The sequence below is a fragment of the Lathyrus oleraceus genome, chromosome 6 (genome assembly GCF_024323335.1).
Source record: "Lathyrus oleraceus cultivar Zhongwan6 chromosome 6, CAAS_Psat_ZW6_1.0, whole genome shotgun sequence".
In the NCBI taxonomy this organism is placed as follows: Eukaryota; Viridiplantae; Streptophyta; class Magnoliopsida; order Fabales; family Fabaceae; genus Lathyrus; species Lathyrus oleraceus.
Window position 1 is genome coordinate 297,079,688 of NC_066584.1, and position 13,302 is coordinate 297,092,989.

Sequence of the window (13,302 nt, forward strand, 5' to 3'; positions counted from 1 at the left end):
TGGTAAGGAAGTTCCCCACTTTCGTCCTCGCGTGTGGGTACGTCTCCCTCTCAATTTCAAATGAAATTGAGAACTGTAATTATCAATAATGCCGAATTCGTTGATACAAGGTTTCAATACAAAGACAGAATTCTAAATCCTAAGATCTTCTTCTTGTATAAAACCTCCACTTGATCTGAGCTTGATCAAGAATTTCCTGCAAGAAATTGCAAACAATTCACCGGTTCCACGACCTGTTTGCGAAATTACCCAATCTCCAAACCCTACGCTACGGCTGAATCTGTTCTGCAAACGTGACTAACAAACCCGCAAGAACACTCCAGTTCTTGAAGGACAAACCATTTGGTTTTTCCTCGAAACCCCCTTCAACCTTCAACTCAGCTAGATCCTCGATCGTTCCACTGAACACCTCAGCTAGATCCTTGATCGTTCCACTGAACGTTATCTCGTTGATCCTTTAATCCAAAGAACAAGAATGATTATGTGTTGATGTTCTTGAAGAAAAGAGATTGAGAAGATGAAGAAGATGAAGTCTCTTTCAGGTTTCTAATTGCTCAAAAAACAATTGCTGCTACACACTCCTTTCTTTTGTGTTCAACTGTTTTTCACTTCTGAATTCGTACAGCTGCACTAAGCTGTCAAAATACTTCTTATATGTGAAAGACAGAAGCTGTTAGTAGGCAAAACAGAATTATGTATTGATACAAAAGATTATGCATCGATACATACTGTAGCTTTGATTAATTTTAGAGAATTAATACAAGCATGTATCGATACAAAGCTCGTATGTATCGATACATAGAACTTTTTAACTAAGCATGTATCGATACAAAGCTCGTATGTATCGATACATAGAACATTTTAACTAAGCATGTATCGATACAAGACTCGTATGGATCGATACATACTGAAGCAAAAACGTTTTGTGATTTAAAACAAATTTATGTATCGATGCAGATGAACATGTATCGATACATACTGACACAAAACAGTTTTTATGAGTTCTTTTAAGAAATGTATCAATGTGAATCTTTATGTATAGACACGAAACAATAGTATAGGCTAAAAACACAAATGAAACATGTAAAATAATGCACAACCAACAATTAGACAATGATCACACAATTTGCTATCATTCAAAGTAAAGAATTTGCTCACAATGTTAGCCACAATGTGATCAAATTGATCCACAATAACATCTTGCTCCACATATGCCTGTTCAAGAACTCTCTGGAGTGCTTCTCTGTGCGCTTCAGAATTCAAAAGCAGAGACAACACATAAATCTTTGAGGGGGTCTGGAGCAACTGCTCAACCACGTTAAATTCACTCCTCTTAATCAGTCGGAGTACCTCATCATCATCATCACTATTGGCTTTCAAATTGCTGGATTCACCAAACTTCTCCTTTGAACAGCCCACTGGATCTACAATAGGCACCTCCACCTTCTTACCAATACTCAACTCTTCTTTGTTCTCCGGGAACACCGGTCCAAAAACTCGACCACTAAGGGTCACCTTCGTAACATCTGCAATGCTTACCACTGAACTGGTTGTAGGCAACGGGACCTCTTGACCATTTTCCATCATCGTAGCATTGTATTGATACGGTACAGCCTTATCAGATGCATACGAGACTGGGCATGCTAACCGTATTACCAACGGCGAAACTGATCTATTATTGACGTCCTTGCTATTGCTGCTATCATACTGAATCACCAACCGCTATGGTTGTTTAAAAACAGGCACAATGACATTGACATCGTCATCTACATGACGGGATTGAACGATTTAAATCATGCCTTCATCCATCAGATGCTGGATGTCCCCTTTCACTACAACACACCCCCTTGGGTTCACACTACAAATATCACAACCATCGTGATCATGTTCACAGTCACTCACCAAACAAATATCTTTATGCATTTGTACCAAAGATCTTCGAATAAACCGGACATCAAAAACCTTGAATTCACCTGGACAACCGTCCACCATGTTCACTGAAGAACTCCCATGAGCGGGCAAAGGATTAGCTTTCACATTAGGCGCACAATCTTCAAAAGACACCATGCCACTCTTCATAAGCTTTTGCACCTCGTACTTCAGCGGATAACAGTTTTCGATATCGTGCCCAGGTGCACCCTGGTGAAAAGCACAACGAAGTTTAGGTTTATACCACCAAGGAAGTGGTTTTGGGATCTGCGATGGATTCCTCGGTTGAATCAAATTTTTGAGGACTAATGATGGGTACAGTTCTGCATATGACATAGGAATCGGGTCAAAAGAGACCTTCTTCCACTCAAAGTTATGTTGCTGGTGATGGTTGTTGTTGGAATTGTTGTTGTTATAGGTGTTTGTTTGTTGTTGCGGTTGTTGTTGACATTGATTCTGATACTGATGTTGTTGTTGTTGTTGAATTAGTGTTGTTTGCTGATTTGAAAATACTGGAATGACGGAAGATACTTGGTGATGATGATGTTGATGGGGTGGTGGATTTCTTTTGATTTGAGGCCTCCTCTGCCTCCCACTTGAAATTGCATTGGTCTCGTTATCTTTCCTCTTACTGAAACTACTCCCATACTTCTTGCTGGTTGACGCTTCCTCTTTTGAAAATTGTCCTTCACGGACCCCTTCTTCAAGTCTCATCCTCATATTTACCATTTCGGTAAAACCACTGGGTGCACTGGTGATCATACGCTCATAAGAAAATGAACTCAGGGTTTTCAGAAAGATTTTCGTCATCTCATTCTCCTCCAAAGGAGGAGTGATCTGGGCAACCAACTCCCTCCAACGCTGGGCATACTCCTAAGAATGTCTCCTTATCTTTCTGAGACATGGACCTTAGCTGGTCCCTATCCGGCGCCATATCCACGTTGTACTTGTACTGTTTCACAAAAGCCTCACCTAGGCCATTGAAAGTGCGGATACGAAATTCTGGTATCAGATATAAGATGTCGAAGGTAATGTTACGACACTGATATCTGTCAACACACAATGGATAAATAAACAGAATGGTAAAGCAAACAACACAAGCAATTGTTAACCCAGTTCGGTGCAACTCACCTATGTCTGGGGGCTACCAAGCCAGGAAGGAAATTCACTAAAATAGAATTAGTTCAAAGACTATCCGTACACTTCAACAAGTTACAGTCTTTGTCACCTAATCTCTACCCGTGCAACTTCTACCTAAGCACTCTTAGATATGAGAACCCACTCACTTCCCTTACAATCACACACCAATGATTTTAAACAACAATCCCTTGTGAAAAGAAAATACTTTTCAATTACACACTCTTGATTTTACTTCACAGTTTCAATCAAGAAGACACACTCTTGATCTTGCTTCACAGCTTTGATCAAGAAGACACACACTTGATCTTGCTTTACAGTTTTGATCAAGTAGACACACACTCTTGCTTAACAGCTTTAGAGTGACAAATTACAACCACAAATCAGTCCAATTCAATCATCAATGGATGACTTGAATGACCTACAAGTCTTACGAGTAAACAGACACAAACCCTAGCTCTCTCTCTGTATATCGCTCAGTCTTGGTTGTGTGTTCAAACAGGTTTTCTAAGTCCCTTTTTATAGAAGCATCCAGCTGGGCTTGGACATCTTGAAAACCCTAAATCTATTTTCCAATCAAATCTTTTTATAGCAGCTGTTTAGATCTCCTTGGAAAATAAGTAAATCTGGTTGTAATCCATGATTGAATGCGCCAGCTAGCTATATCTTCAATCATCCAAAGATTGCCATTAATTGTGCAACCACAAAACACCAGACATTCATACTGAATATTCCGTGTACAGGATGTCATGACATCGGGTCTGACATCCTGGAAAAATCCTGCATAATCCAATAATTCCTTTTATAACTTCCAGCAGGTACAACCATATCAGATGTCATGACATTGTGTATGTCATCTGAAACAATCCTGCATGAACATGTCTTTCATATAAGCTCCAGCAGGTACATCCAATATCAGAAGCCTTGTCATTGTATGTGGCATTCTGAAACAATCCTGCATGCACATGTTTTTGGACTCCAGCAGGTACATAGGATATCTCATGTTAAGACATCGCACATGACATCTTGTGAACACTCTTTGTTTTACCAAAATTGCTGCCAACACTTAGAATCAACAAACTCCCCCTTTGGCAAATTTTGGCTAAAACATATATCTGTCCTTTTTGTTCACAAGGTAAACTATCAGCAGTTAAACAACATAATAGAAGTTTAATCATCAGCAGAAGCAAAACAATTACTAGTTATGGCTACTAGTAATACACACATGCACAAGGGTACTTCTCCTCCCCCAAAATTTATGCAACAATCAACAGAATTACTAGTTATGGATGCAACTAGTAAGACACACAAATGCACAATGCACCAGGGTACTTCTTCTCCCCCTAAATCTGTGCATTCATAACAGCTACTGATCTCCAGTACCTGTACCAGCCAGAATGTCATACTGACATCTGCTTTAACATCAACACCTGTGCACCATATCAGACATCCTGTTTGACATCTGTAAACAGACAAACATACTGTTGTAGCACCTGTGCACTTCTTTCAATAATAGCTGTCCTCCAGTCCAGCCACATACAACTTCCATAACAGCACTTCTCCCCCTTTTTAGTCAAAATTGACCAAAGGTGACCAATGAGACAAAATAAATGTCTATTAGCCTAGCAGAGAATATTAGATAAGATGTTATAACATTAAGCATGTTAAAACAAAATATTCAGGAAGTACACACCATCATTATACACAGCTGTGACAACTGAGACAATGAACAAATCCAAGGAACTCTTTAAGAGCCCTAAATATTACGTAACAGGCATCACTAAGGACTGCCACAAAATACATAATAAAAAACAATCAAGACAAGAGCCTTCCAAACAGCAACCCAGCTTCCACCACACCTCCCAGTCTTCAATTCAGGAAGGAACCATTAATCAGAAGAAGAAGTATCACCTTCACCTTCATCTTCATCTTCAGAACACTCAGAGCTCCTAGAGCTGCCACTAGATTATGCTTTTTCATCTGAATCCTTCCCAGCCTTCTCTAACTCCTCTTTTTCCAGCCTACAAATAAGAGCTTCCAAAGCTTCTTTTCTTGCTTTGGCCATATTCATACCATTCTCCAATTCCTTGCAGGTTTCTCTTAGTTGGTCAATTAGGCTCCCTTGAGATGCAGGTTCCCTTCTGGAAGATGTCATGACAACATCATTGACATGACTACCCTTAAAAAGCTTATAGTGAATTGATAGAGGGGTCTTTCTCCTGCTTGGAATATCACTAGCACTTAGAATTCATGGTTGTTGACTCAGGATGATTCCACAAATGATATATGGGAATGCAATGGGCAACTTCACAGCATTTGTAGAAGCATGTCTAATGGTTTGATCAAATATGAACTTGCCAAAATCATAGTTAACCCTTGTTCCAATTGCATGAATGATTATTCCAAGATTGATGGAGATAGTATAGGCATGATTAGTAGGAATCCAATTAGCTGAGCCAATCTTGTGCAAGATGGCATATTTAACACTGAGCTTTACAGCTGATAAGTGATTTCTACTAGGCAATTCCTTAACTTGGCCAGCTGTGATAACCCTACAGACCTCATTGTCTGTGGTTTCTAGGTCTACTCCTCCATCCATTCCTCTTCCTAGGAACTTGTTGATGACACTTGGTGAAAATTTCACACATTTGCCCCTTACAAATACCTTGCAAAACTCCCTGCTGTTCTTATCATGAATATCCTCAGGGATATTAACAATAAACTCTTTAACCAACCCCTGATAGCATTGGGGTAGAGTTACCACAGTCTTCATGAGTCCAGCATTTTTGATCAGCTCAATTACTTCCTTTACCTCTACAGCTTCTTGTCCAAGTTCTCTTTCAATGGCTACTCTTCTCTGAATGACATATTTCCACTTTACTGCTCCATCTTCCAAATGAAAGGAGATATTGTCTAGATGGACAGCAGCAGCCTTGCCAGGAGATTTCTGAACAGCCTGCCTTTTTGCAGGGGAGATGTCTGGGACATCGTCTTTAACATCCTCCTCAGAATCAGAGCTGTCTCTTTCTTTTCTTTTCCCAACCTCAACCTTGCTCCAGGGTTTTGAGGGTCCTATACCTGCAGTCTTTTTCACTCTAGCAGCTCTCATTTTAGCCACCCTTTTTCCTTTCTTAGTTCTCAGTTTTTCAGCTACACTCGGTTTTACCAGATGAACCAAAGGATCATCCTCTCCTTCAGTGCTTCCTTCCTCTAGGTCAATAATCTTTTCTTGAGGCACATTTGGTTTCTTGCTATGTAGGGTTTTACCTAGAGAGCAAAGCCCTTCAGCAGCACATTCTTTTTCTGATTTAGATGAGTCCTCATCTTTATCAGCATGAGGTTCTTCCTCAGGAGAGGGTTCCCTTCTAGACAGAGGGGTAGAAACCCCTTTGACTTCATGCCCTTCTCTCAGAATCCTAGTGGCTAGGTTCCTTATTGCACGATCACCATAATGCATGTCTTTTGGGAGAGAGGAGTTACCAAATGTATTACCTTGGTTATCTCCAGCTTTGGACGAGGGACCTGGGGTGTCGCCTGGTATCATGCAGAGTGGAGTGACGTCCATCACATCTTCGTCTACGAACTCCATTGAGGGAGTTTTTCTATGGTGAGAAGATGATGAATGTGAACTAGTTGATGATGAATGTTGAGACATGTTGTAGGACTTTTGAGAAGAGTTTCTTTGCCCTAGCTGAGCTTTTCTGAGAAGATGAATGGAGAGGGAGATTGCTGCGTTTAGGTAGAGTGTGCTAAGGGAATAGATACTATTTTCAATGTCAGGGAATGATTTATCATTTATGTGGCTCTTTCTTTTAAAAGGGCAGACACTATTTTTACTTTCTTTATTTTTCCACTTTAACTGCCATAATTTCACAAGAGTCCAAATCCCTAATTTCTCTCCCTCATATTCAATTTTACCCAAATTCCTTGCAAGTTTGTCTGCTAGTTCCAGTCCAAGCTTTAGACTTCTGAATTTGTCTTCCATAAATTTTCTAATGGAGTAATAATAGCAAGAGCAATACTTTATCCATCTGTGCTGAATCTGATTTTTGGACCTAGTTTCAGCATTCAGGAAGTCATAATACAAAGTTATGACATCGTGTGTGACATTGTATGCAATCAGTAATAGTTTCATCCAACCCAGTTGAGCCCATCTGCTATCATCTTCTATACCTTTTACAGGTGTCATCCAAATCTTCTCCATATTGTCCTTGGCCTTTTTGCATAGAGTCCCTTGTGGCTTAGTCCCTACAGTTCCATTCTCCCTGTGACTGGTCATATGTCCACCTGTTTGATCTAACCTCTCAGTTTGACATCTTTGTATGACATTTCCCCCATCCTTGTTTTTCATCACTCTTGAGAGCATCTGTACTCAACCAATACTTAAAGGGATAATCCAATTGAGAGCTCCATATGTAGAAATTGTCTTTGGTCCTGATTCCTCTCATAATTACTTCATTATTTATGTCAAGGATTAGACATTCAGTTTTGGTGAAGTTTACATTCAGACCTTGATCACACAGTTGACTGATGCTTATAAGATTAGCAGTTAATCCCTTAACAAGTAGGACATCATCAAGGTCAGGAACTCCTGGGCAATCCAGCCTACCCATTCCCTTGATTTCCCCCTTTGCACCATCACCAAAGGTAACATAACTCATGGCATGAGGATGCAGATCAGTTAGCAGGTCTTGGTTTCCAGTCATGTGTCTGGAGCATCCACTATCAAAGTACCATTCTTCTTTGGCTGAGATTCTGAGGGGAATGTAAGCTATCAGACTTGTGACATTAGTCTTAGGGACCCATTGCTTCTTGATGCTAGGCATGTGTTGTTTGGGTCTGAATTGATAGTGATCCTGATGATGAGCAGGCCTAGGATAGCCATACAGTTTATAGCAGAAAGGCTTCAGATAACCAAATTTCCCACAGTAATGACATCTCCATCTTTGGTGTTTTCCTTTCAACTGTTTTCTCCTCTGGTGTTGTGACATATGATGTGACATCACAGGTTTTTGAATGCACTTAAGTTTGGCTTGAGGTTTGACACCAGTGTAACTGCTCTCAGGCTTTGAGTTATTGTACCCAATACTAGATTTGTCTCCTGTTATTTGTCCAGTTTGAAGAATCTTGTATAAGGAATCAGACACATTGCTTAACATTCTTACATACTTTGTCATTTCTTCCAATTTAAATTTTGTAACAGAACTTCAGTCTTTAATTTAGAGATGGTTTTAGCATGGTTTGCCTTCTCACTTTCCAGCTGTGCTATCTTCTGATTTTCAGCTTGTGGATTTAGCTTGGCATTCAGAACCGCTGCTTCTGTTTGTAACTTGGAGATGGTTTCCAAGTATTCTGCCTTCTCATTCTCAAGTTGAGTTATTTCCTTCTTCTGGCTTTCAACCTGTTTGCACAGCTCTACACTTTTGTGACACAACTTTCTGTAGGTAGAGGCCAACTCTTCAAAAGTTACTTCATCATCACTTGAGTCTCCATCAGATCCCCATCTTCCTGTCATTGCTGTCACAAGATTTGCAGCCTCCTCTGTTTCACTTTCATCAGACCAAGTGGTAGCAAGACTCATCTTCTGTTTCTTGAGGTAGGTTCCACATTCAGTCCTGATGTGTCCATACCCATCACATTCATAGCACTGAACCTCTTTTCCTTCTTTGATCTTCTCATTTGATCTTGCTCTTCTTCCAGTATTGTTGGTTTTACTGATGTCAGATGGGATGTTCTAGACATTTTCCCTTGATCTTACATCCATCTTTTTCAACAGTTTATTAAACTACCTTCCCAACATTGCTACTTCATTGACCAAATCTTCCTCATCCTCCTAACTCTTATCCTCTTCTGTGTTTGACATAAAGGAAATGCTCTTTGTTTTCCTTTCAACACCATCATTTAATCCCAACTCAAAGGTTTGGAGGGAACCAATTAGCTCATCTACCCTCATGTTGGAGATGTCTTGATATTCTTCTATGGCAGTCACCTTCATTGCAAATCTCTTAGGGAGTGACCTGAGTATTTTTTTTACCAACTTTTCATCTGTTATCTTCTCTCCCAGGGCTCCTGAAGCATTAGCAATCTCAAGGATACTCATGTGAAATTCATGAATGTTTTCATCTTCTTTCATCCTTAAGTTTTCAAACTTGGAGGTGAGCAGCTGAAGTCTAGACATCTTTACCCTAGAGGTGCCTTCATGAGTGGTCTTGAGAATGTTCCAAGCATCTTTGGCCACTTCACAGTTATTTACCAGCCTGAAAATATTCTTGTCTACCCCATTGAATATTGCATTCAAGGCTTTAGAGTTTCCAAGAGCAAGATCATCCTCCTCCTTGGACCATTGTTCTTCAGGCTTCTTCTCAGTGGTGGCTTCTCCTTCTTTAGTGATGACAGGATGCACCCAACATGTTAGCACAGCTTTCCAAGCCTTGTTATCAAGGGATTTCAGAAACGCTACCATTTGAGGTTTCCAATAGTCATAGTTAGAACCATCCAAAATTGGTGGCCTATGAACAGATCCTCCATCTCTCTCCATTGTACCAGAAAGTATTGCCCCTAGATCTCACCCAGAACCAGAGCAGGATGCCTGCTCTGATACCAATTGAAATTCTGGTATCAGATATAAGATGTCGAAGGTAATGTTACGACACTGATATTTGTCAACACACAATGGATAAATAAACAGAATGGTAAAGCAAACAACACAAGCAATTGTTAACCCAGTTTGGTGCAACTCACCTACGTCTGGGGGCTACCAAGCCAGGAAGGAAATTCACTAAAATAGAATTAGTTCAAAGACTATTCATACACTTCAACAAGTTACAGTCTTTCTCACCTAATCTCTACCCGTGTAACTTCTACCTAAGCACTCTTAGATATGAGAACCCACTCACTTCCCTTACAATCACACACCAGTGATTTTAAACAACAATCCCTTCTGAAAAGAAAATACTTTTCAATTACACACTCTTGATTTTACTTCACAGTTTCAATCAAGAAGACACACTCTTGATCTTGCTTCACAACTTTGATCAAGAAGACACACATTTGATCTTGCTTCACAGCTTTGATCAAGTAGACACACACTCTTGCTTAACAGCTTTAGAGTGATAAATTACAACCACAAATCAGTCCAATTCAATCATCAATGGATGACTTGAATGACCTACAAGTCTTACGACTAAACAGACACAAACCCTAGCTCTCTCTCTGTATTTCGCTCAGTCTTGGTTGTGTGTTCAAACAAGTTTTCTAAGTCCTTTTTTATAGAAGCATCCAGCTGGGCTTGGACATCTTGAAAACCCTAAATCTATTTTCCAATCAAATCTTTTTATAACAGTTGTTTAGATCTCCTTGGAAAATAAGTAAATCTGGTTGTAATCCATGATTGAATGCGCCAGCTAGCCATATCTTCAATCATCCAAAGATTGCCATTAATTGTGCAACCACAAAACACCAGACATTCATACTGAATTTTCTGTGTACAGGATGTCATGACATCGGGTCTGACATCCTGGAAAAATCCTGCATAATCCAATAACTCCTTTTATAACTTCCAGCAGGTACAGCCATATCAGATGTCATGACATTGTGTATGTCATCTGAAACAATCCTGCATGAACATGGCTTTCATTTAAGCTCCAGCAGGTACGTCCAATATCAGAAGCCTTGTCATTGTATGTGGCATTCTGAAACAATCATGCATGCACATGTTCTTGAACTCCAGCAGGTACATAGGATATCTCATGTTAAGACATGGCACATGACATCTTGTGAACACTCTTTGTTTTACCAAAATTGCTGCCAACACTTAGAATCAACAGGATGCTTGCACTATCTAAACCCATATACCAACGGAGCACAGCACTTGTCAGGCTATCCTGGAAATAGTGAATCAGCAACTGGTCATTATCTGTCTGGGTTGACATCTTGCAGGCATACATCACAAGATGACTGAGTGGACAAGAATTCCCTTTGTACTTCTCAAAGTCAGGCACTTTGAATTTCACTGGGATTTTCACATTGGGTACTAAGCACAGTTTAGTAGCACTCTTCCCAAACAGATCTTTGCCTCTCAGCATTTTCAATTCCTTGCGCAGCTCAAGAAATTGGTCCTTAATCTCATCCATCTTCTCATAGACATCCGGGCCCTCAGACGGCTCGAAATGATAGATGGTGTCCTCTACACGAGGCAAAGTGTGCACAACTGGAGGTGGCACAGACATGACCGGGCTAGATGTCGGCATGGAAGCAAAAGTAGGAGCGAAACCTTTTGGCACAAAATTGGGCGGCATTCCCCACGGAAATCCGACAGGCAGGTTTGGCGCGAAGTGGGCGGTGGCAGCAGACACGGTAGAGGTAACCACTTCGGAAATAACTGTCCTCGCAGGCGGAGTTGCAGGCGTTGGAGAAGCTTGGCTTTGGGCAGCAATATCTGACTCCATCATGGCAGTCAGTCGGGAAATCTCCTCTTTCAAATCTCGGTTCTCTTGCTCAAGGTGTTCCATGTTCTTTGGACGATTAGCTCTGGTGTTGTACCGGTGAGTCAGCTTGGCTAAGGCACCGAAGAACACCAATCATACACCTGGCAAAAACTTGCTTATGCAAATGATGCATGAAATGCAATGCTTTGATTATTTTATTTTCCAAGGAACTTTCTAAATCATTTGCAAATATATAAAGCTTAAATTGCAATATTTGGATATGAACAAAAGTCTCTTTTTATTTATATAAATTGGAAGGACTACACTGAGTACAATTTCAGAAACCAAAATAAAAAGATGCAAGAGAAAAGGAGACTAGTCATCCTAAGGATCCCTAACAACAACGTCAGAAGATCTGGCTGAAGGTGCATACTTCCTTCGAATGCGACAAATCTCGGTCTCAAAAGAAGCCTTCATCTGAGTCTTCTCGAGGACAAGCTGGTCAACAATCTTCTTCCAAGCAACGGAAGGCTGAGGCATACTAGAAGATGAAACCTCTGGCTCTCTCTGTCACTCGGTCTTCAAGTAGCTCAATCAATGCATCTTTGTCGTTAGACTCCAACTACAACTCTTCATGCTTCTTGCTCAAAACATGGAAACGCTCTTCCCACATATCCTTATCTTGCTTCATCTTGATGAGCGCGTCTTCTAACTCCTCTACATCTTGGTTATGGAGAGTTAATGGATCAACCACAACCATAGACATAGGTCTTTCACATGGATAAGGCATCTTCAACTCCATAGCTTTCTTCTTTACCCAAAGAGTGTAAGCTTCCAAACCTACACAATTGCACAGACCAAGCTCGAATTTTCCTTTCCTATGCACATTTTGCCAACCATGCACAATCTTCTGCTTTAAATGTTGGGGATCTTTACCCTCTTGATAGAAAAGACCTTCTAACAAAGTGTTATTAGGCTTGTCTCTCAAGGGGAACCCAAGTTGACGACGATCCAAAGCAGGGTTGTAGCTAATTCCTGCTTGTGTACCAATGAGAGGCACATTAGAGAATTCACCACAACTATCAATAATCTCCATACCGCTTAAGGACGGATCATACCAAACTATATCATCATTAGTGAGAGACATAAGTTTCTGAGACCACCTTAGACATTGTTTGTTCTCCACAAAAGCAGGCGTCTGAGGCAAGTGCGAAATAAACCACTTGTACAGAAGAGGAGTGCAACAAACAATCGTTCCACCACCCTTAGAATTCCTTAGATGCAAAGAGAAATACGTATCATTCAAAACTACAATTATAAAGCATATTAAGAACTCTTATCCTTAGATCTAATTTAAAACTATGATGCTAGTTGTTGGAAAAAATGTACATAGAAAAGATAAAGCGCGCAATCATAACACAAGAGAAAAACAATGGCTGTTGTCCACCAACAACCATATAATAACACATTATGAAAAAATTTACAACATATAAACTACATTGAATCACCCCTCACCCTCTAGTACACCTACACTAATCAAAGAAAATATCTTACTACATTTTACAATACTTTAACAAAAGATTATAAGAGAAAATAAATCAAATATAATTCTTTCTTTACAATACTAAGCGACATGAGTCTCCTTCAATATGTATATTTTTAACGAAGGTCAATAATCTCCATCTTGATTGAAAATGATATATATATTTTTATTATGTTAGAAATGAAAGCCAAAAGACCAAGCTTCATAGATCAAACTAACATAGTTTGTTATGGATTGTTAATAGATTGTTAAAGACAGTTAGGTCCT

General features: G+C 39.9%; 1 protein-coding gene across 1 annotated transcript; it reads right to left on the reverse strand.

Annotated features, from left to right (window-relative positions):
• Positions 1-4,829: 4,829 nt before the first annotated feature.
• On the reverse strand, positions 4,830-6,721 carry LOC127095293 (uncharacterized). Its single transcript, XM_051034004.1, has 3 exons — positions 6,145-6,721; positions 5,732-5,955; positions 4,830-4,853 (listed from the first exon to the last, which is right to left on the reverse strand). The coding sequence occupies exons 1-3, from the start codon at positions 6,719-6,721 to the stop codon at positions 4,830-4,832; spliced, it is 825 nt and encodes a 274-aa protein (XP_050889961.1).
• Positions 6,722-13,302: the final 6,581 nt, after the last annotated feature.

What these genes read in the sequence shown, in the direction of transcription:
- LOC127095293 (XM_051034004.1), bottom strand. Translation starts at nt 6,721, where the DNA reads ATGTCTCAACATTCATCATCAACTAGTTCACATTCATCATCTTCTCAC. An exon ending in TAGAGTGAAAAAGACTGCAG is followed by an intron (nt 5,956 to 6,144) that starts GTATAGGACCCT and finishes TTCATTTGGAAG; the next exon opens with ATGGAGCAGTAAAGTGGAAA. An exon ending in ACAGCAGGGAGTTTTGCAAG is followed by an intron (nt 4,854 to 5,731) that starts GTATTTGTAAGG and finishes ATTTTGTGGCAG; the next exon opens with TCCTTAGTGATGCCTGTTAC.